Here is a 25,565-nt window from a genome sequence, read left to right on the forward strand (position 1 = left end):
AGATAACAGGTTTACGTATTTTGGGGCAAGTTTTATATTATTTTTCCTCATATCTATGTCGATTTCTTCATAAAGGTTCCTAATGTATGGGAAGCTGGTATATTTTGGTTTCGATTCGGTTTTTTTATCTTTTATTTTTGTTTGGTTATTAGTAATTTTATTTTCCCATTTATGAATCAGTCTGGTTGGGTACCCGTCTAGGGCAAACTTTTTCTTCAATTCGATGATGTGTTTGGGTTTATTAGTTTCTTTACTAGTTCTATTCTGTATTTTTCGGTATTCCATGTTAAAGATGTTTTGTTTTATATACAATGGTATATTTGAAGTATATTTTATTGTGGTGTTGATTGAACATGGTTTTTTAAAAGGTTCAAAATCTAATTCGTTTTCGTTTCTTGTTATCATGACGTCTAAGTATCGTATACTATTATCGGCCACATTTTCTTCCTCTATTTTAAATTGGATATCCTTATCTATATTGTTTATTATATGTTTTATCATGTCAGATACGTAGATGATGTCCTAATTATATATAATGATGCAGAAGTAAAGCCTAACATGATAAAACATATAATAAACAATATAGATAAGGATATCCAATTTAAAATAGAGGAAGAAAATGTGGCCGATAATAGTATACGATACTTAGACGTCATGATAACAAGAAACGAAAACGAATTAGATTTTGAACCTTTTAAAAAACCATGTTCAATCAACACCACAATAAAATATACTTCAAATATACCATTGTATATAAAACAAAACATCTTTAACATGGAATACCGAAAAATACAGAATAGAACTAGTAAAGAAACTAATAAACCCAAACACATCATCGAATTGAAGAAAAAGTTTGCCCTAGACGGGTACCCAACCAGACTGATTCATAAATGGGAAAATAAAATTACTAATAACCAAACAAAAATAAAAGATAAAAAAACCGAATCGAAACCAAAATATACCAGCTTCCCATACATTAGGAACCTTTATGAAGAAATCGACATAGATATGAGGAAAAATAATATAAAACTTGCCCCAAAATACGTAAACCTGTTATCTAGACTTAAAGCGAAACAAAGAAAAAAGAAACAGACGATAAAAAAAGAAGATATGAAAAACATAGTTTACAAGATACCATGCACTTGCAAAAATACCAACTTCTATATAGGAGAAACAAAACGAAAACTCAAAATAAGAGTGAAAGAACATATAGCCGATTTAAAGTACAACAGACTAAACTCAGTATTCCATGACCATTGTGTGTTAAATAACTGTAAAATCGATGATACTAAAACAAGCATTTTACATAGAGAAAAGAAGACATACAACAGAAAATTCAAAGAAAGTGTAGAAATCATTAAAAATAAAAATAAGACCTGCATAAATACTAATCTAAGCATAAAAATCAATGAAAACTGGATTAAATTACTATAAAATATACTATAAAATAAAAAACTGTTTTACGATCTGTTACGTCATTTGCATAGCGACAAATATTAAAAATACTAAAAGCGGGAAAAAATAGCAATGGCCACGTGCTATGTTCTAAAAAAATCACCGCTAAACCCCCCGAATAATTTTATCGGAAAAGAAACCTATTAAAAAAAAAAAAAAAAAAAAAAAAAAGGAACATTCCCCTGCTAATGCTCGACCAGACATATGCAAATTAAAAATAGATCATGCTCCGCAGTTGAGGTGGAGGAGTACGAGCTCAGTGTTAGACAACACACCGGAAGACGAATCTCAGGTATGGTTTCACGAATATGATTTGTGAAAGAATAACCCCGTATACTTCTACAGACTGATACTAAACCTTCCTGTTTTATGGAATTTTTATCAAGATTCGTACCCTTGGACTATTACATCCGTCTAAACTACCGAATGAGGTACGAACCAGCTTTTAACGGTATACAAGCTCTTACCAGGATTTAGAAGGTAACAACCTCTAAAAAACTAATTATGTATACTGTCACGATATTTATTTTAAATATTTGTATATAGTCATCTCTCACTTTCTAATGTTTAGTTGGCTGAAGAGGGGCATCGGCCCGAAACGCGTTATGTAATAAAAAAGCGTTCCAACCGAATAAAAAGGATGAAAAATTTGCCCAGTGTTTAAGTTTACGTCACTACATTGTGTCTTCGAAAGAAAAGAAAAGAAACGAAAATACAAAACACGGTTTCCTCAAGATAGAAAACAATTGTTCTTATATTTGTTCATTTCAACAATATATGCTTGAGAATTGCTTTATTGGAAAAGAACTCTTCTCCCTCAAGTTTACTGATGGCATTCAGGTCATCTGCAACAACATACTTCCTTTCTTTACCATCACTACAAGTTTATTAATGTTCCACTTTAAATTATTTATCATGAAATTCACATATAACTCAGGAATTCTTAACTTTTCTTATCCTTGCATCTCAGCTAACCAGCTGAGTAGTTAAGGTTCAACCTACTGCATCTGGTGAACCCAAGAGTGAATCCAGAAAGCTCAATAAAATGCCAAGAATTTCTTGAGGATGCCCTGTCGATATGTCAGGTCCTGTCCCTCACCACCCAATGGGGCCTGACCAAACCCATAACAGGCTTGCTAAAAAGACCGTCTTAGTGTTGACAGAGCAAAGTTAAATATATTTTTAGGTGAAATGCAAGGAATTTTTTTTAATATTTACACTTCAGATCCACCTCTGAATTAGAATTTTATATAATTAGAAACATTTCTAAAGTGTATCTTTTATCTTTCCCCTAAGAACATATCCCATAAAGCAGTATTTTCCAACTGTGGGGCACAAGGCTATTGCAAAGAAGGTGCACAGCTTTTACCAAATTATCATTTTTTTTAATACAAACAAAATAAAAAGCCAAATTGATGTTGAAAAATTGAATCAGCAAATGGTTATGCTTAATTCACAACCCTCATTTGAACAACTCTGGTCTAAATGCTAAAAATCCACCCAAACTCTTGCCAAAATGTCTCAACAAGAGTCGAGTCCCGGCAAACAACATACTTTATTTAATAAGGTGTATTGTTTTCTAGGCCATTAATTAAATAAATTATAAGGACAGTACTTATTAAATTAGACTGTTACAAAAATTGAGAAGGCGCGACAATATTTTTCTGAAAGATGGGAGGTACAGAAAGTTTGGAAACCACTGCCATAAAGAATACTAGGCTACTATAACTTATGATTTTAGAGTTTACACAAAGGCTATCAAGTAAATTTAAAACTCCAGTTAAATGTGGTTGCACTAATATCACTTGCTCGTAAGCATGCATTACTCTAAAATGTTTGTGTTTCTAATACACAACCATCACAACAAATGAGTTTTCGGTAATGTGGACTTCACTGATATGACTTCTGTATGTTTCCTGTATACTTTATAGGGTAATGTCACAAAAATTCCAAAAATATATTACAGTAGCTTCAGTTTTTTCTGGAGTTGCATTTATGGAAAATAAAGAATTACATTCAAAACCTTCGTTCCTAGGCATGTATCTTATTTAATGTGCATTGAATTGTGTGTTCGTGTATTATGAATGATAATTTGTGTAACATTTTCTTGTTATACACTATTTAGTAATTCAAAAACTAAAACATGATTCCATATTGATACCACATGTATATCTATGCACTCTTAAATGCAAGTAGTCACCATCACACTAACCTTATATTTCTCCCATAAGGATAATGAAAAAATTATCACAAATGCTTCAGTCTACTTTGTTGTGTTTTAATTTATCAACATCCTGCTGGGAGAAACATAAGGTTACTGTGATCATTATTTTATTTCCTAGTTGGAGAAAAAGTTGAACATTTATACAATTTAATTCATCTTGTAATTTATATTAATACTAGCAGATAAGCCCAGCATTGTCTGGGCAAAAAATAAGTACAAACATTAAGATTATTTAGATTGTTTCGTCTTTCTAACCCATGCCTAAGGGGTTGACTAAACCAAAAGACTCAGCATGACACTCAGTCAGATGGTCTAAAATCTTAATTTCCATTGGAGGAGAACTTGAGTATATATAGGGGATGCGCGCCAAACTTGAGGCACATCGGCACATCATCAAACCCTCTTGTTAATTTAGGGCCATAGCTCCTCGTACAAGTAACTTCCACCTAAAGGGCAGGTTTTCAAGCCAATAACATGGAGGTATTATAATCAGTATTTTGTGTAAGCTCTCTCTTGATCTCACAGTTAGGGATTTAACTTTAAGGTTGAATCGTAGTTGGATTCTAATCAGTTAGTCCATTTGTATTCTTGTTGTTTATTAATTAAAGTATTTGTTAGTTTGTTAATTGGACTTGACTCTAGCTCTCTCAACGGGCTCCTATCGACTTACCTATGCACTCCCCACTCACTAAATTTTAAGCCCTCCTTGTTTAAGAAGTATTTTAAGTTATTTTTATTGTGAGTTAAGACACGAGATTAAAATAAATTCTATCCTAACTGGTATCAGGAATCCCAACTGGATAGAGATCTAACGATCCGAACCCAATTCAAATAACCATCCTTGGACGTCGAGATCGAGTTTAATCGCCCGTTCCGAGTAAGCAGTCAGTCGAGATCAACCCCTGGCCCCAACTGCTCACACTTCTATTATATTTTATTATAATATAGTATTTGATTTATATAACAACAAACATTATCTTATGTAAGGATTTATCACACTGAGTGACCAGTGTGATGAACCCTTACATAACATAAGATAGTATTTGATTTATATAACTACAAATGCTATGTAAGGGTTTATCACACTGGTCACTCGGTGTGATAAATCCTTACATAAGATAATGTTTGTAGTTATATAAATCAAATACTATAACAAATATTAAAACAAAAACCATAAAAAGGGTTTGGTTATTTCAGCCTACCATTGTCACATTTAACAGGATACTCAGATGGTACAAAATGGCACAATTTCATTGGTCCAGTTGAAAATATGATATCTTAAAAAATTTAAGATATTGTATTCCTTTCTAATGTTAGCACTAACAAACTGTTTCATTCATATTTGAATCCACAACAGACTACCAGTGTTTGGTGGTTTTATCCACTCAGTTACTGTACGGTATTTATTGGGCTGCAATTTGGAAAAATTGTAGACATAAATTCCCGCTGTCATCCATCTGCCATAAGTCCTTCCTTAATCTGGAGAACGGAGTTAGATGAAAATTGAGACCAGACATGGAAATTTTAAGAGAAAGAGGACCAGATTAACTCTACATGATCTTCTGATTTGTACCACAAAATCACATTATTTCAATTCAAAAATTTTCCCCAAACGGAGTTAGATACATAGCCAGCACAACTCTTGCTAACTGGAAAAGTATGATGTACAGGGACAAAATACTACTACACTCCAGGTAAGCCAGTGCTATCTGTTGCAATAATTTGTGCACATCTATTTCGCACTATATCATTGTCTCTATAATTCAGTGAATACGTGGTACGATCCAAAAGTTCGGGGAATGCAGTAATCTATGACAACAAAAGCATGTATTTGAAGTTACAGCGTATGAAATGGATTCTACCACATCACCTCTACATGTTCAGGTTAATTTCACCCATGTCATGTGATTAAACCGCAAGCGCTGCTGTTTTTTTCCAGAGATAGTTACCTTTGTCCTGCGATGTAATCAAAGTGGAGTTTCAAGAACAACCTCCAACATTTCGATTTCACCGTGACCTTTCACCGTAGAATCACCATACACCTTTCTTAGCAATTTTAAAATCTCCGTAGGTGTTATACCTAAATGCTGACAAAATTTAATGTTGGAGGTTGTTCTTGAAACTCCACTTTGATTATGTCGCAGGACAAAGGTAACTATCTCTGGAAAAAAACAGCAGCGCTTGCAGTTTAATCACATGGCATGGGTGAAATTAACCTTAACATGTAGAGGTGGTGTGGTAGAATCCATTTCATACACTGTAACTTCAAATACATGCTTTTGTTGTCATAGATTACGGCATTCCCCGAACTTTTGGATCGTACCACGTATAATATGTATTTTTTTAAAATTATATTTAATTATTTTTTTTCCAATAGATGGCACTACATATAAAGTTGGCAATCAAATTTAGACAGAAAATAATCGATATATAAAGATCCAATTGATAATTTGGAATGGGATGTATGACTATTTAAGTCAGAAGAATTTGAGTGTAACTACTGAGTTTCATAGCAATTGGTCAAATGGCCTAGGCATGCATAGCAAACAAACATCCTCTTATATATATAAATTCCAAAGGATCCAATTTGGTCTTGAACCTGGATCTCTTGGAATGGCAAGAACTTTGCTTAGTCATATATTGTTGCAAGATTCAAAGCATCTTATACTCTCTTAAAATGGCACTAAAATGTTGAAAGATCTGTTTTGAAGAATATTCCTCTTGCAAGTGGCAAGTGTACCAGTTACAGTATCTTCAAAACCTGTTTTGGGCATACTTCTGCAATATATAGCAGTATATAATGCATAGCAGTACAAAATTATCCAAATTCCTCACAACAGACACATTAGCACAATTTTTCATGAGTGCTATAATGAAAATCCTAGTGTTTACAGTTACTATTAAATTGCATGTTTGACAGCCTTTCAAATTTTATTTATTCAAAAATCTGCACAACACTTTGTGCTCCACACTCAGTTGTTTTTAGCGTTGCAATCAAAAACAATTCTCGATTGCCACACCAAAAAACAATCAGTATTTTTTTTATTAGTAACAGCAGATTCTTTCACACAATAGGAATCTGTTATAATTAATGCACCACACCATTGCTTTAATAACCCCCCACTATTCATAAAAATACAATCACACTCAAACTTCTAAATAGCAACAGCTTTCAAAACAGTGACAATAAATACTTATAAATTTTAAGATGATCTGTTTAAAATAAAACCCTTCAGTATCTGAGAATTACTAAATGTACAATTTTAAGTTGTAAATGACATCAGGAGTTTGAGACATGTGATTTGGTGTTGATAAACATGTGTAGACCTCATGCACTTGAAGGTTTGGTTTTATTCAATTATGGCAACACAACACACAGTTGAACTGCTGGAGGGAATGTCTTTCATGGGAAACTGGTCCATATTTAGGTGTTACTAACGTGAAGAAAACCCAGAAAACTTCATGTTGGTGCTTTATTCCACCCTAAGACAGTATCACTGGTGGGTGCCATAGTATTTCAAACAATAAAAATTTTATGTACATGTATAGGTACAAACTTGTATATATGTATGGTACACCAGTATATATATATATATATATAAGTTTAAACTGGCATGAATTACTGTGGCACACACCAGTGGTACTGTATTAGGGTGGAATAAAACACCAACATTCCCATTCTGTTACGTAAATGTTTCACTCTTCCACAAACCAGGAAATGAATAAAATAACAAACACACTAACCTTACATTTCTTCTAGCAGAATGGTGCAAAAATTGACACAAACAAACAAGGTCTACTTTGGTCTACTTCTAACACCTGCTTCGGGTTGATGAAATTGCTTAGATATTCGAAAATGCACCAAAGAACACTTGTATAAATTCAAATTTTAACCAATGGGGTGTCTCCACTTGTAATGGATTACAAGTGGAGACACCCATTGAGCAAAAACTTAATGCAAACAAATTTTAACCATTCTGCTGGGAGAAACATAAGATTAGTATTTCGTTATTTTATTCTATTAAATATGTTTGTGATCAGACTTACCTGAATTAAGGGATCTGCATATTGTTTTTCTATAATAATTTCAAATCCGCGTTGTTTATGCATTTTGTACAGCTTTTTCATAAGCTATTTATTTACAGTAGTTTTAATGTTCTTGGTAGGAATATTTATGTAATGAAAGCTGCGCATACATGATTTACACCACCTTTTAATTTACCCTATGGTCAAAACTATGGTTGTAGAATGACAGAAACTTATATCTTGGAGAATATTGCACATTTATTTAAAAAATCTTTGGAAGTCATTCGTGAGCATAGGTTGCATATTGAACAAACACATTATGTAAACATTTACATAAATTTGGCAAAGACAGTCTAACATCCAGAACATGGTAAGATATTCAGATTTTTTGAGAAAGAGGATCTACAAACATTTAAGTAGTTTGAAAGAGCTAATTTTAAATAATCCATTAATTCATACATGCAAAAAACCTACTTTTTGGCAGTGTGTTTAACAAAATAACATCCCCAAACTTGTGCATCAACGAGTCTTTTTATGGCACATTCTTGTTTTACGTAGTATCACGCCTTTGGAAAATGCCGACAATTTTAGCACCATTTGTGTAATTTTTAGAGCATACGTCTAAAGTTTCTTTTGAGATAACAAAACTCCAACAGATCCATTTAAACACTGTGTAAATTCTTTTGACAGATGCAATGATTTGGCAGAACACAGATTTAAAATGTTGTAGGCAAAGCATTATAGTAATGATATGTTATTGAAGACTTCAGCAGATCTTGAGAAATCTGCCAAAGTTATTGTGTCAGTATATTAGGTCATGTTCTTACATATGTAATCTCCCACTGTCGAAAGGCAAGTAGGTTGTGACATTCCTCTCCCACTGGTGACACTATCTTGATTTTGCATATGGTGGGACTAGAGGATTCGAACACTGGAGTTAAAAATCTCTTTGGACATAGGATGGGTCGTCAGGACACCGTGTGCCAGATGTCAAAACAGTTCCGCTTGCGACACAGATGTACCCTGCACAGTTTGCATCCAAAGTAACTCTCGTGAGGTCTTCCGCGTTTTGTTAGTCTCCCGTCCTTGCCACACTGGACGCAGCCACCCTTGGGTGACAACCTTTCCAGCAAGTGTTTGGATGTTTCTAGAGAGAGATCAAGAGGTCTTGTCTCGCCATGCAAGCCATTGCAGCCAATCTGGTGCGCTTCCATTCCACTTCTGCTGCCCAAAACAGAATCCTCTGCAGAGAGTTCGTTTCTTCCCACACACTGCCGTCTTCCCCTTGTCAGTTGCAGCTGCTCTGTCGTTTGGTCGGCGCAGATGGATGGACAATCAATTCCTTCTTTTTCAGAAAATCCATTCAGATGGTTCTGCACGTAGTCGCAATCGGCCACCAGCTTCTTCCCACCGATTGCAGGATCACATTCGGAGCATGATTCCCTCTTCGGATTCCTCGCGGTTATCTTCAAAATGGTGATGAGACGATCTTCAGTCAACAACTCCCAATAATAACTTACACTATATCCAGAATGATCTCATTTATAATTTAGAATGAAATCAAGAGAAGAGAATTTACAAATGTTTAAATTATTATTGTTTTAATGTTAAACATTAGCAATAAAGAATCCTGTAAACATAACTCATGCACTAAATTCCATTATACAATACACTGAGAAGACAGATAAGAAAATAGAATGATACTTGTTTATAATTAATCATAATTAATGTCATTCAACTGATGATTAAAGATTGGATTTCTACAGCAATATAAGTAAACTGAGTTTAATATCAATGTATACATCAATGATAATATCGAACTGCATCGACACAGGAACACAGTTACACTAATCTAAATTATCAAATTATTAGTTACTGTACAAATAAATCTTGGAAAAAATGAGTTTGAAATGGGGTGTAAACTCCGGTACTTGGGCTTGGTATTCTACATAATCGTATTAGCAATTAAAAATTAATGCACAACAATACAGATTACATCTTGCAATTATTACACATACAGTATATGTATGCATTTATTACATAAGCAAATAAACTGTGACCAACCAACTCATCAGACTTGTGAGCATTGCATTGTACCAAAGCAAAACATTACCTGCACAGTTACATGGTGTGTTCTCACAATATACATTGTAATTATGTACCTGAAATTTTAGTAACTAAGTTTAGGACAAAGTGGTATATATTGGATAACAATTTCTCATATAGAAGATACGTACAAGCGTAAGTGTATATTTCCCACAAATTTTTCTCTACTGTTCAAATACGTAAGTAGAGATTTATATTCAATGTAAACATTGTTTACAACCCAATTATTCAATGATGTATGCAAAACAATGTAAATTTATATTGGCACAATGTGTATCTCAAACCAATTGTATCTATGCACGGGCACTTGTGTTCAGAATTTGATCCGAGACAGAATGCGATCAGTCGCTACAAACTGCCATTTGAGAAAATTTTGATCCAATCTTTAATCTTTCTGGAGACAAAATTATGTTTAGGAAAGCATGCAAACAGTTACAAAGTTAAAGCTGTTGCAATTTAAATTAATAATAATTACAGTAAATTTTAATGAAAGATTTATTAAATCATACATGCAGAGAATAAAATACCTCCTGAAACAAACAAACAATAATTTTGTATCCTTTACAGAAAAATGATCTCTAAGAATCATTAATATGCATTCTAATTAATACTGTAAAATTAAAGTTTGAAAATATTCTTAAATAATTATAAAATGAGCGGTCAAACAATTAATTTACTTGCAAGGAGTAGTCTCGATAATACTGCAAACCAGAGGCACTAGTCATTGCCTTAGTACAGACTGCAAAAAACACTCAAGAAACATCAAAAATTCCTCCTTGGCACTGCTGAGTAGTTTTGCTCTGACTCCTCACAAGAAAACTTTGTTTGATCACTGTGTATATAATAATAATAATAATAATAATAATAATAATAAACTTTAACTGTAAAGTAATAGGAAATTTAATTATCCTATTTTGCTGCTTGTAAGAGACACTTTATTTTTCAAACTTTGACTCTTACGATCATTCCACATTTCACACAGTCAAGCTTGGGATCACAATATTCCCATTGTTTAATAATCTAAATAACTTTTGTATGAGTATATACTGTAAATTACAAACGATTTGGTGCATATTATATACTGCAAAACAAAGCAGTTTAAAAATGTCAGTCAAATGTCTTTCTTTCTGACACGGTATCCATTTACTCATCCAAATTGAATGGTGACAAAATAATTCCGGGCTCTCTGTAGATAAATTAATACTTTGAATCTTGGAAATTATTTCTGTGACTAGATTTGGTCTTTTCTCTCTCACATTTAACTATCTACGAGAGAAATTTATCTTTATCAAATTCAGATCATTAGAAGTTGCTTCAGGAAAAAATAATAATAATAGTAATAATTAAATCAGAAACTAAAAAATCTTTTGGGAAATTCTAAACATTATTACCTTAAGTATATAGTGAGCTTGTTCAGAAACACTTGCAATTGCAGTAATAATGGTGAATGACTTCATAAGTAACAGCAAATACAGATATATTTTTAAGTGCAAGACTTAGCTTGACAAATTAATAAAAAAACTTTTTTCAAATGTATAATTTTATACTTTCAGAAAGTGTTTGATTTAAAATTACAAACCTCGCTTATCTTCATCTATTAGATGCCATCTTATGTGATTAACTAATTGCACTTCAAGAGTGGTGAGTCCAATTGCAACCAAAGCATCATCAGAAATTTAATTCACAATGTCGGGGCTCACCACTCTCGCCAAGTTAGCATTTCTGAACAAGCTCAGTGTTAATACATAATGTGCTGCAAAAAATTAACCAAACGTATGGCACAGGTTTTATTACATAACAAACTTTTACATCACATCTTCAAAAAAGGGTTTACCCTACAGTTATACTTCAGCCAACATCCATACCATTTGTTAAAGCAGTGTTTGAACCTGCAACCCTGCTCTTTCATTTCAGGAAATGCAAATTCTACAAAGAAATAAAGAGGTTGGGAAAGCAGTCTTATTGAATATTCACTGATCAGAAATGGCTGATTCACAGGAGGGTTGCATGGTAAATTAATACCTGACCATGACATAAAATGCTTCCTTAGATCACCTCACTGATCTCCAATCCCTCTACATTTTTATCTAGCTCCTGAAATGAAGAAATTGCAGGGTTGCAGGTTCCAATCAGCAGCAAAGTTGAAACCTGCATGGCAAGTGATATGGATGCTAGCATAAGTGTACTTTGAAGTGATGTGTGTTATGTAATGAAACTTGTTCCAAAATTTTGGTTTATTTTTGACTTTATCTTGTACATATAACTGCTCTAATTGAAGCACGGAAAAGAAAACATTGTGCAAGTGTTTTTAACTAATGCACTAAATTATCAATAGGCATAATAAGCAAGAATATTTCTATCAAGTGATATTGACACAGATATAGAGAGATAACACACAAATGTATCAAAGATAATAAATTAATCATTGAATAAATGTCATCTTATAAGAACATATTATAAATGAATAAAGTACAATCAAGATTAAGTGAAAATTGTCTTCGAAAGTAAGGCATTTCTATGCACTTGATAGTGATGTGGCATTCTTTAATGTTTATCGCATTATTTTTTATGGTCTTCTTACAAATTGACAGTTTTTTGGCCAAGCTAATGTTTTCCTTTACATGGATTTTTTCTAGAACTAACTTATCTTGCATTAAGTCCATTGCAACTATGAATAAAATATATGGTATAACCCTGATTATCCCCTGAAGTTCCACATTATCCTAGGCAAACCTGTAAGTAAATGTCTTATGTTATCTGAGTTTATGGTTATCCAACATAGCATCAGTCAACACTACTCATACCTCAGATAATAGGGGTTCGGCAATATAACTTATTACCATATCAGAAACTAACCTTTCACGTCTAAAGATCTTACTGTTACTCCTATGTACTACAACCAATCCCAATTGCTAGTGTTTACTATTTTCCTACTAACTGGCTCAGAAAGTTATATTTAATTACATTGTAGTCATAACATTGTAAGTGCATTTTTTTTAACTTGCTAAAGCTATCAGAATGATAGTAACAGACAAAGAGCTTTGCTTGTTACAACTATAACTGTGATTTTATTTGTAATGTGTATTTTCCTCAGCAAATCTCATTAAAGTCATTAATTTTCTACAATAAGATATTGCTAGATTAATTTTAATTATAAATCTAAAAGTCAGAAATGTTGAAAATTTCACTCAACATAGCGCAATAAATTTGATTTAAAAGGAGTGATCAATTTTTTATTAGCAATGAAGTACCATTTTTTTCTTTTTTTATGACCATAGCTTGCTTACATAGTAAAAACATTAGTCATAACCTGTACTGACCAATCTCAATAACAAGAAAGAATTGATTTTCACATTTCGAATAACAAAAATTTCACTCAGTAATTTGAACTTGTTAAAAATTTAATTTTCTTATAGTAGAGCGTAACTGAGAAAATTGTTAGAGCTACTGATTACAATATAAAGACAATAACTTCCCTGTCAAATTGATCATTGGACCAGAATTAAATCATTGCCAAATAACTGAACAGTAATTCAATGCCTCAAAGTATCTCGAAAGCTGGAACAGTAGACAATACAGAAAAAATAAACCATTTGTACTTACTCCAGCACAAGATTTTAACAAACATTTTTGGACAAAAACATTTGTAGTTTTATTAAAATGGTCTACTTTTGCTGCAATTCAATCCTTACTTTATCCACTGCTAAATCCACATGTGCCCAGGATATATGCAAAAACTCATGAATATCTCAAGCAGCCTGTTGACATATTAATTAGGATTCAATCACTCACAACTACTAAGCAGATACATTTTACAATTAGCCAAGGAAATAATGTTATGTATTTCATTTTTATGTTGTCCAATCTATTTGCAGTATTCCACACTTCACTATATTTAAATACATTCCAGAAAGTGACACAGAGAGCACTCCGTGTTGTATGTGCATCTATAGCAAGAGAAATATTTCAATATCATTACATTAACTTTTTGTTTGTAAATTAATTTCATATACATAAAGATTGCAAATAAATTAAAGACGTAAAAATGCCTACATAAATGTTACGTGTAAAATTTATTCACTTACAACAGTCTCTCGAGTAGCGTCCGAAAATATCTGTAATAAAGACTGGCTTTTGTTTACTTCATTGGCACTGTTTGGACAGATTCCATACGCCGACTGTAGACACTGAATTGCCACTAAAAAGAGAAGTAATAGGATAAACATGATGACTGATTGTCTGCATTTTTGTAACAGACTAAATACAATGATATAATACTATAGTACTAATTTTTAATGTGATACCACATTATCAATGATAATTAAGTGTTTATTCTGTCAAGAAATTTTATAATATCTTTTGATAAAAATTCAGCACCCTGCAATAATTCTCCAGCATCCTCTTAAGATAACAGTTAGCCCATCCTTTTTACACTTATACAAGCTGGAGAATACAATTCTACATCTGCAACCTATTTATTTCATATAACTTGAATTTAAATAAAGTAACAATATATTGTTAACTGACCATTTTAAGAGACATGGTAACGATATATCATTATGCCACGCACTAAGGATTAATGTTACTAAATCATCTTCCAGAAAGTATAAATAAATGATGGAACCCTCTCTCCCCGTTAGTCCATTTAATCCGGTATCGACTGTGTATCCATATCAAATTAATGTTTTATACCATCTTAAGTCTCACCTTCCAGGCTCTCTTTGGCATCCGACGACAGACTTCCATGCTGCAGCTGATCTCCCAAAAACTGGACAAATGATATTACTAGCCTTTTCACCTCTGACATTTTCCTGTCAATTATAAATTTGAAAATTTATTAATATACCATAAACTTGATTTACAAGTACTCAATACACAAGAATTCAATACAATGAGCCAGTTTATTTTATATCACTTCCTGGTTTATGAGAGAAAATATTTGATATATATGGTGACTGATATTTTCAAGAATGAATTCATTAAAATTTAGTGATTTCCATTCTTACAGTAGGCCTACATCGCTGTGCACTTCAGATCAATGATTCACAAAGTTATCAATCTGCAGGCCACTTAAATTAAGTCACGGATGAAAAGACCACCCGAGCTCATCTCTCACTTCTTATCTACAGATATCACCTTAGATAACAAAACACAAAACATTCTGGCACATACCCAATAACTTAACAGAGCTCTGCAATGTGTGAAAATGCTCTTTTCTGTGGCTAAACAGCTCAGAGAATGAACTTTGCAGCCATCTTCAAAACAACATAGTGTCAAACAATCTTTAATACCGATAAACAGTCATCAAGTAACTTCATCACGCTCTCAAAACAAACATAATGATGAAATTCCAGTATATCCTGTGGCCTTTCTACAATGAATATGGAATTTTTAAGTTTCCATTTATCAGTCACCATAAGCAAAGGATGAAAATATTTCATGGTAAACAATGTGGCATATATTACGAGATTTATTAATTGTTAATTTTACTTTTTCAGCTTTTTTACAAGCTTATAGTTATTGAATGCTTAATAAAGCAAACAAAAAAAAGCCTAGCTTTGTCTTAAGGTGGTTTTCATTACACAGCAGTAGTGTGGTCTCCGACCCATCGTAACAACAGGGTATGCCTATATTTGAAAAAGAATAAAATCCAAAGAGAACAACAAAAAAATAAATCTAAACATAAAAAGAGCGATCTATTGATAATCTTCATTGCAGCATTTTATTCTGATTGTGAGTTGTATCCAGTCACTAACTACATATTTAATTTAGAAATTCTGATTATATATTATCATTCATTTCAGGCATGGTTCTATACAAATTACTGTTAACAGATTAAAAATTTCATGTACACAGTGTCAAAGCTTGAATCAAGCAACATAAAACTGTAAAACTTAAAATTATTTGAATAATCAATAAAAGGCCTTTTATTAACACATGCATAATTATTGTATTGCAGATGGTATGACAAACCGTATTTGGCATCGTAAATGTTTTTAAAAACATTTTGAAGTGCAAACAAATGAAATTTTAATTTTTTTGTGTGTCAATGGGTGCTTAAGTTCCTGTAGACCATCTTGAATCTACTCATATGCTCCTTGTATATAGCTGTATATTATTCAGGTATATTGCAGAATAAAGAAAGCAATATATCTTTCCTCCTGCACAAATCTCTCCAACCAGAATTACATTTCTTTTATTGTATGTTGTTTATATTACACATTTCCTTCTCTTTCCTCTTCAGAGCCCAACAGTGGCCGAGTGGATAAAACCGTCAAACTCCAGAATTCAAGCCTGGCCGACGGGCAGGCCATGTGGAGTTTTCCAGTTTTTTTTATGTTAGTAATGCCTAAATATGGCCAGTTTCCCATAAAAGACCTCTCAGGAGACATTCCCCCTTGGCAGATTGCCCACATTGCATTGCCAAAACCAAATAAATCAAACCAAACCTTCTGCATTATTAGTCCTACTTTGGGAGATGTTAGTTTTGAGTGATTTGGCAGCCTTACCCATTGCCACTCTCTTTTAATGGGATTGACAGAAACCTCCAAGTGCTGGGCACTCCCTTAGCCAGGAATATATCATCAAGGACTAAATGTATAAATGAGGGAAAGCCAAAAAAAGTGACAGGTATTATTCTTTTCCAGAGCACACCAGACCTATTACCTACAGTTGCATAAAAGTAACAGTAGACCTGGTTTATGCAACAAAAGCGAAAGTATATATTATATACAAAATGCATGCGAGCAGTGCCGATTAAACCGGGGGCTTAGCTCCCGTAGCTACAGTTCTGGCACCGGACAGGATTACATAACATCTGCCAATTCTGCATTGTCTCTAATCGCAGTTCTGTTGTCCATTACCCTTAATGTAATATTGTTAATGTTCTTTAAACACAATTATTGTATTTAAAGAACATCAGCATCATCATTCATCTTGGGATGATGCAGCAATTACAATAGCTCTAATTATAGATTACTTGATGTAGCAACAATCGAGGTATAATTAAACTTCAAAGTCAATACGGTACAAGTTACTTTTAGGTAGTTCGAGTAACGCGTAAAAACACACCATTTGACTAAAAGTAACTTCTACTCGACCTCCTACTAACCCGGAGTTTTCGCGGAAAATTCGGAATTTTCAAGCCCTTCGAGTGAATATTACGTACACATTCGATTTTTATAATCTCTTTAGATCAAATTTACATAAATAAAGTATTAAATCAAGCAAAAATAAACTTATAAATGGGAAAAATAAAACTAAATACCTGAACTCTTCCGCGAAATTTCGTTGCTCCCTCCAAACTGCCGGAAGTGGACTTATGCGAAAGAATTAATAAATAAATTTAATTATTTTTCATTTTAATAATTATTTAAATAGCATATTATTTTATGATTTAATTGACGTTGAAATAATAAATTACATTTTCATATTTGTATCGTTGTTTTTATTTAACTTTTGATGAAACATCCCAATGACGTCTGCTACAACTGGTTTCTTGCTTCTCATCGGTTGAAATTGAATTTAAAATTTAAATTTAAATTGATTCGATCGCAACGAGCCGTGTGAATCGCTATTGAGTTGCAATCGCGTTGGCAAACGTACACTAAATTGTATGATTTCTAAATAAGTTAATGGCAAATAAAGGGCACAAAAAATTGATTGTATTCATTATATATTCGGCACCTTCTCTGCAATATTCGAATTGCTAGCGGGTATGACGTTGAATTCGTCTTCTAAAAAGCGTCGAATGCTTTCGAGATCCCCCATATTTGATTGCCCAATAGTTAATTAACAATTTGATTTATTATTTAGATCTATATCATTGCTTGTTGAATTGTTTATAGAAACAGTATAATGGAAGCAAGTAGACTTCACCTACCGACTGCAATCGGGGATCTCAGAGACCCTGTAGGATTTCATTAGTCTCTGTATATGTACTCCAAAATTTTAAGATTTTCGTAACTTCAATATAAATTTAAGTCTCAGTGAATGCATTGAAACTCGGAAGTTACATTATTTATTTGAATTTATTTAATAGTTACAACTATCATTTGTCTTCTGCTGAGTTCATTTGGTATCAAGTAATCTTATTGTTCAGATCACGCGACTTCCATGTCCGAAAGTGTGGAAAAAAACTTCTAACTTACACAAAAAATTGTATATAAAAGGATTAATAAAGGTTAATATCACTTGTTGTGAAGTGCAAGTTTTATCTATAACGCTTTATACAGCTTAAATTAAGGAGGGCCTCCATAACCCATGACTGCTGTTCATGTCGCAAGTCGAATGATTGCAGAGGCTAATCAATTGAATTCATCGAAACAAATTCGTTCAAAGTCTGAATTTTCAGAGTGCAACGTCTATAATTAGCAAATGCAAGTGTGATTTTATTGTTTTTATAGATTTATCAACTGAAAATACATTTAAATGCACACATTGTATACCAAAGCTTCATCACTGAATAAACAGCGTATCGTGTTCATGAGCGTGTTTTTAGAACAATGAAAGTTCGTTCGTGCAAAGGCCATTTCTTCTTCTTTTTTGAAAAATCGGTGTTTTTATCTTCATAAAATTCCCACAGCTGTAATATAAAATTCCGCGAATAGATGTAGTGTAATTATTAATTTATTTAGAAGAAATGTAAAAAGACTTTCAACTATTAATTGCATGAAAGACAACATTATATGGAAGGAAACATGAGCAAAAAATGAAAAAAATAAAAAAAAATAAATTATGCTTATCTGTTTATACTTATACCATTCTTTTCTTGTCTCATGATTAACAATACATTTCATAGTCTGAGTGAAACGGTCCACCAGTGGCCGAGTGAATAAAATTACAGTGTTTAGTAACACTGAGAGTTGGTTGTGGATTCGAGCCTGCCCAACGGGCTGGCCACGTATAGTTTTCCAGGTTTTCTTAATGTTAGTAATACCTAAATAAAGCCAGTTGCCCATAAGTCTTCTCAGGAGGCATGCCCAGATTACCCATGTGTCGCGTTGTCTTATATCATTGGCAGGTAAGATTGCTCACCTGGATTCGATCTCGGGTCCTCCAGGGCGATAGAAAGAAACCTTGGTTGCATTGGCCATCAAGATTTAGAAGGGAGGCTTTCTTTCACTCATCACTATTTTTAAGTTGGTGTTTTTTATAGAATTTGTTACTCTGAAAGTTGACAAATCTAATGACAGTCGGTCATCCCTAATAGTGGTACGAGGGACTTGACGACACAGCGGCACGCTTAGGAAATCATGCTGCTTCATCTCTTGCCTTTTATAGCAGGACTACAAACTCATTTTCTAGCAGGAAAATACAGGCAACACACAGCTAAGGTTTCTCGGGAATGCATCCATAACATTGCCACACTTTGCTTGCATGCCCGATTTTTTAGATTGCTCCATCTCACAAATGCTCGATGGGTTTGCATGCTGATCGAGCATTTATGAGACCAGATGGAAATGCCAACTTCAAACATCTACGAGTATGAGGAAGCATGAGCAGCAATTGCAGGATACGGTACCAGTATGTTGTCATGCCCTACTGTATCATTGCTTGTATCTAGGCAAGAAGGTCCAAAGTACTAAAGATGCATTTAAACTGTAACGATGCTTCTTGGAAAATTGCTCTTTCGCTATGATATTGAAATTATTTATTACTATCGTATTGTATCAATGTGAAAAACTTGAGACTTTTATGGCTTCTAGTGAAGCCTGATAAAATATAAGGTGGTATTATGTACAGGTACTGTACATAGGCCTATGCTAAATGTATATTCTTATGCAACCTACAATCACATGCTTCCTTTGAAAAAGTTTCCTATTTTGGCTTAAGTAATGCATCAAATTGAAACAATGCAAAATTTCACCTTACAGTTTAATTCTTTTATCTATGTGTCTATATTATGTATTTATATTGTGTATATTATCAAATTATTTTATGTATTTGTCTACTTGTCTGTATTACTGTAAAAATTATATACCGTATTTTACGGACTATAAGACGCACCTTAATTTTTAAGCAATTTTTTTTTAAAAAATACCTATAAGACGCTACGGTGTATAAGACGCACCTGAATTTTGGAGGCAATTTTTCGAAGAAAAAAGTGCGTCTTATAGTCCGTAAAATACGGTAATTATATCTGTAAAAGATATAGCCTAAAAACAGTAGGGTTTCAGTCATAAAAGGTGAAGAAAAGCGTGTTTTATTTTTTCAGCCCTACAGACACTAATAGATCCTTATTATCAAGCCCGCAGTGGGTTCAGCCAGGCTTACAATAGGGTGGCCGGGTAATGGGAGACGAGACCCGAAATATTCGGAACACACCACCCCGAAAAATTCTTGGGCCTACTCATCATAACTATAACTCGGGTCACCCCAGAGAGGAAGGTTGATTGCCTCTTCCCTCCCACCTCCGCACAATTACGTTATTTAAATCTTTATTGCTTCGTAAGATTAACTAATTTTCTTTTTTATTTTATTTATTTAATTACGACAGAGTTTGACTTTTTATAAAAGTTGTGTCTGGGGCAGTATACCTATATGCAAAAAATACAACATACATACATATAAGAATATTATAGGGTTTGGTTTCGGTTTGATGGAATACGGTAACGCAACACGGGAGATCTACCAAGAGGAAATGTCTCCCTGGACGACTTTCTATGGGAAACTGGCCCCTACATAGGTGTGAGACACTTGAAGAAACCTGGAAAACTCCACGCTGTCAACTCGTTGGTCAGACGCAAACCTGTGACCTGTTCACTGGTGTTATCTACTCGGTCACTGGTGAACTCGTATTGAAAGGAAATGAAGTAATCTTTAATGGGATAACTCCAATTTTAAAGTCCCTCTGCAAAAATGTTCATAGAAATAGTCAAGATAAGCAGAACAACCGGATGGCCTCACCTTACCGCTCTGGAGACCCAGGATGGAATCGGACGAGCAACTCTCCAAGAAGTTCTCACGCACAGTGTCATCATAACTACCCATTGCTAGCAAGAAAGCACAGGAACAATTGTTTTTAGTGAACTTGCAGAGCATAGAAAGGTAGTAAGGAAGCTAACAGGTGAACAGGAAGCTTTCAGAAACTTCCTGAAAGTTTATAACAAATATGCGAGAAAGACCAAAAAAAAAATTATGGGTGGAGTTCCGTGAAGCGGTGGAAAGTACCACAGAAGGGTTTAGACTCCAAAATACCCTTAGACACAAATCAGTGCGAGCATTCTTAAAGAGACAACAGGTACGAGATAGTGTATATGAGCTGAGGGAGGAGGAGGCCAGACTTGTTGCTATGGAGTATGGCTCAAAAGTCAGTTAACTATTGTAAAGACTAAACTTCTGTCTTATTTAAATAATTTATTTCAACCGAGTGTTTAGAATCCTTCAATATAGCAATTATGGCACTAATAAATTCAGCTTATGACTCGTATTCACGAGCCTACTTTGAGCGCGCTCACACCTGGCCAAACCACTGAACACCGGTCACGGGTTCGTCCCTTGCCATCGACTAGCCATGTGGTTTTCTTCACGTGTCTAACACCTAAACGGGATTAAAGAAAGTTCTCCCCCTCTTTCACTCAGATTGCCCAAGTTTGTTCTGCCTTATCAATCCAAAGTCCCAAAACATGGTTAAATGATTTTTGGGCAACTCTATGTATCCGTAACAATGACGTTTCAGTAAAAGTAGGAAACTTTTCACTTTTAATAAAGGGTTTCGTCACGTTTTTGCCTAGTTTATCTGCATGTTTTCGAAGAAATCAATAAAGCTGATCAAACAGTACATAAAACAGGGTCATTTCACCGTAATTTTGTTAATTCAGGTTTATATTCGACCTCGAAATCCCGTTTATTGGCTCTTCCTTCACTCCACTAGTCATTACATTGTTCTTCTCGAGGTCGGTCTCTAGGTATATTTATAATTTCTTCTATATAAAAAATCATATAATTTATAAAGAAGAGAGAAAAAGTAAATTTTCCGTTTAAATTATTATTAACATTATATTTGTATAGAATTACCTAGAAATAAAGTAAATATTGATTAAGATTAACGAATCGTCTTTCCGACGCCATTGTGCATGAAATGCGCCAACTCGTCTTTCTTTTTTTTTGAGACAATTTTGCTAATTAAAAACGCAATAAAATTCTTTAAATTTGTTATCTAAATAGGAAATTTGAATATTAAAATTTATTTCATAAGCAATTTAATTAATAAATAAAATTCAATAAGATTATTTTGTAACATCTAAGCTATACGCACCGTCTTTTAACCGCCATTTTACTTGAGCTTTTAACCAGCGACTTAACGAATCATCATCCATCCGCCATATTGCCCGAAAGCGCGACTCGAGTTGTATAATTTCAGCGCTATGTAACACATACAAAACTGGTTTTCGTGTTCATAAATAGATATAATAAGACAAATTGAAATATAATTGTACAATCGGGCGCTAAATAAATCTTTAACGTGATGCGCACTCACGCGTGACTTCCGTTTTGACGCACGACGCGCGCGATCAGACGCTTCCCTTAGGAAATGTACCTCCTTCACGTACCATCCATTGTGTAAAGGAACACAAGGAAATAAAAAATTGCCTAGTCACTGCAGATCCTACAGATAAGGCAATTAAATGCAAATCAAGCATCCTTGACATCTTTTAGGATCATTTACAAAATTAAAAAAAAATGTACAGCAGGAAACTCGAGGACTGAGTAAATATGTTAAGGATCCAGTCATGCGCACGTTTAATGTGTTTCGGTGACGACAAAATGGCGCCTATTAATTGCATCTCACCCTCGGGGGCAAAAAAAATTAATTATGATGCTAACGTCGCGTGATTCATTCGCGGTTTCGCTCGTTAGGAGCGTGGTTCCTAAAGAATTTTGCCCAAAAGGTCGGTGGGATCTTCAGGAGCTAGGGGTGCGGAAATAGTTTAGATCCATAATCACGTAGTTAGAGCGAATTTACACAAGAAATGAACCCACTAGAGTGGAGATTTTCGGTTGCGAAGCACGCAAATTGCGTTGGGTTACGTTACTCTTCCGGACATTATGCTGAAAAATCAGCGTCACCTGTTAATTTTCGTGACCCACGGCTGGATAAAATGAATTTTGAAAGATAAATTCGAACAAGTATAAGTGATCGAAGTCTGTTACGTCAAGCGTAACGTCACAATAAAAATTAAACGTGGTCTTTCCGGTAACGCTTCTCCATTAAGAAAACTTTTCATTTAGTGTAAAATCTAAGGAAGGTGACCTGCGTAACGACAGAAACGAACTCAAGTGTCTACGGCTCAACACCCGTTTTCTGTCACGATATGATCTAAACGGCCGATCACCTGTTCGCTCGAATGTAAAACAAAATAAAAGGAGCCGAGTGACTTTTTCTGGTGTCTCGAATGTCCAATAGAGAGACGAGTTTCCAGCTGGTCACGTGATTTCCCAGTCGTTTAACTGAGGAACCACCACTCGCGTAACCAGTTGGTGGGGTGTAAAGCTTCGCAGGTAAGTCGTTTCGCGTTCCCCGCATGATTTTTTTTTATACTTTCTTCCCTCACTTTCGTTACGGTTACGGGAAGCGTTGCTTTTTTAAATTAATAACTTTATTGTCGCGAACGTGACGTGACGCCACACAAACTGAAAAGAATACGCGACTTTTTACACATCACGTTTGCAGATCGTCGCGCGTTACGCATTTTAAGAACTGTAGAAATTGTCGAACGTAAGTTGGGGTGGAGAAAGTTTGTAACAAAGTTCGACTCCTTAAATTTTTTTCTTTGTGTTAACAAAAGATCAAAAACCTCTTGAAAAGTTGATTAAACAACTTTTTCTTCCCGAACCCGTTTTTAACGAACTATTTTTGAACTCGTCCATCCCGTTTTGCATATCTTTCGAACCGACGCCTAACTTTATAAAGAGTGCAGGAAGAATGAAAGTACTCCAAACCCTTTACTCCAACGCAAAAGATCAATAGGGAGCGCAAATGTCACGTGGTCGAATCGTCCCAACGCCCAGAATGTAACCTGCATTAGGCGCTTCACTATACTTAGGTAGGATGAAACTACTATAGCAACAATCCCATCATTTCGGGCTAAGCATAACAGGGCGTTGTCGAAATAGCGTTTTAATCACATGACACCTCCATATGATGACTATGAATACGGTAACAGACAAAAGGAAGTAATTCGTAATGGGCTTTTTATTCCAGATTCAGTCTCATCTTTGTGTAACATTAACCCTTTTTATTTCAACGCAACAATAACAAAGGAAGTGTTGACATCCTGATTAATCATTTTCTTTCGTGTTCACTCGACCCTTCAGCGTTGTATCGAGATACTCAAAAGAGGCGAAGGACTGTTCTTTATTTTTATTTTATTTTATTTTTTTTTGTGCATTTATTTTTAGCCACCGCGAGAAAATAGGCTAATTGTTACAGCCAAGGTGAATTCGGATCTTGTTCCCGTGTTACAAACCTTTGATAACGGGGTCGTCGAGTATGAAATGCCTCCGGAAAAGTGAATTTTACATCATAAAATCGAGTCAAACTGGATCTTAAACACCAGTTTGTACGACCGTAACAGTAAGTTTGCCAAATTTCATTGTTTATCAAGTGTAAACAATAATTAAGACACATAAAATATCAGCTTAATAGATTGGGAGCGAATAGGAAGCGTTAAAACGAGTTTTCCCTCGATAATACGTTATTACAAAGTCTTGAGTCATAAGCAACCTAGTTTCCATTATTGAGCCCTTAAGCGGATTTATAATTTTAAAAATAAAGCCTTGCAAAATTCATCGCTTCCGCCCGGTTACGCCGAATTGTCGAGATACGTTCTGAAGTCCTTCCATTTGTTGAGCAGATATCAAAAATGAAGGCTGTGTTTGCTGCCGTGTTGCTGTTGCTGGTCGCATGGTGTGAAGGGTACCCATCTGGTGCACCATCGACGGCCTGTGTAGATCTCCTACCACGTCACAAGGTAAGAAACGAGAAGAACGAAAAGTTGGAAAACATTTACGAAGCTCAGAGATCCAACTCACCATACAGAATAGAGATTTCCCCCAAGAACGCACAACCAGGAGGATTACTCAATTGTAAGTAACACCTTTTACTGCTAGACACTAGAGACAGACACTGAAGTAACGGGAAAAAAAAAATTCTCAAATCTTAGTCACTATAAAGGGCGAAGATTCCTTCCAAGGATTCTTCTTGAGGGTATACGATAGCCAGTCCAATAAACCAGTCAGTGGCCAGTTTAGACCCACAGACGGAGCACACCCCGTCAAGTGTGACGCAGACAAGGTAAGAGAACGTCTTTCAAAAAAGTTTTTTCGCAACGTAACCATTTTCAAAATATCAAAAATCATTTCAGGACTCCATAACCCAAAACGGAAAAGAGGAAAAGAGAGATTTGAAAGTCACCTGGGAGGTTCCTAGCTCCTTGAAAGGACCAGTCAATTTATATGTAGGGTGAGTAAGAGTCAACGCTTCAAAAAACAACCCCTATTTAGTAGCATGTAAGAAAATTCTGACAAGTTTTAATACCTCTTTACAGAGCAACCATCCTTCAAAATTTCAGAACATTTTGGAGAATCAACTCAGACTCCTTCTCCGTCAAATAAACACCGTTACTTTATTATTACGCAGTCACGTTTATTTCTTTTTTTTTTAAAATTGTTACTCGTATAATAACTACTCTTTTATATTTTCTTTGTAAGTAAATTAGATACGAAATAAAATTCTGTGAAAACACAATAA

At 34.4% G+C, this 25,565-nt stretch overlaps 2 protein-coding genes across 3 annotated transcripts; one reads left to right on the forward strand and one right to left on the reverse strand.

The window, feature by feature from the left end:
• Positions 1-7,938: 7,938 nt before the first annotated feature.
• LOC136970869 (uncharacterized) lies at positions 7,939-17,335 on the reverse strand. 2 transcript variants are annotated; one of them, XM_067265369.1, is made up of 5 exons: positions 17,235-17,335; positions 17,079-17,129; positions 14,519-14,622; positions 13,897-14,009; positions 7,939-9,171 (listed from the first exon to the last, which is right to left on the reverse strand). In XM_067265369.1, the coding sequence occupies exons 1-5, from the start codon at positions 17,318-17,320 to the stop codon at positions 8,674-8,676; spliced, it is 852 nt and encodes a 283-aa protein (XP_067121470.1). In that variant the 5' UTR covers positions 17,321-17,335; the 3' UTR covers positions 7,939-8,673. The 2 variants fall into 2 exon arrangements, with proteins under 2 accessions (XP_067121470.1, XP_067121471.1); XM_067265370.1 differs by lacking the exons at positions 17,079-17,129; positions 17,235-17,335 and adding an exon at positions 16,923-17,069.
• Positions 17,336-23,254: 5,919 nt separating this feature from the next.
• LOC136970875 (putative defense protein) lies at positions 23,255-25,565 on the forward strand. Its single transcript, XM_067265381.1, has 5 exons — positions 23,255-23,314; positions 24,670-24,901; positions 24,979-25,109; positions 25,180-25,277; positions 25,363-25,565. The coding sequence occupies exons 2-5, from the start codon at positions 24,679-24,681 to the stop codon at positions 25,427-25,429; spliced, it is 519 nt and encodes a 172-aa protein (XP_067121482.1). The 5' UTR covers positions 23,255-23,314; positions 24,670-24,678; the 3' UTR covers positions 25,430-25,565.

The sequence above is a fragment of the Centruroides vittatus genome, unplaced genomic scaffold (assembly GCF_030686945.1).
Source record: "Centruroides vittatus isolate TY-2023 unplaced genomic scaffold, ASM3068694v2 contig_221, whole genome shotgun sequence".
Lineage (NCBI taxonomy): Eukaryota > Metazoa > Arthropoda > Arachnida > Scorpiones > Buthidae > Centruroides > Centruroides vittatus.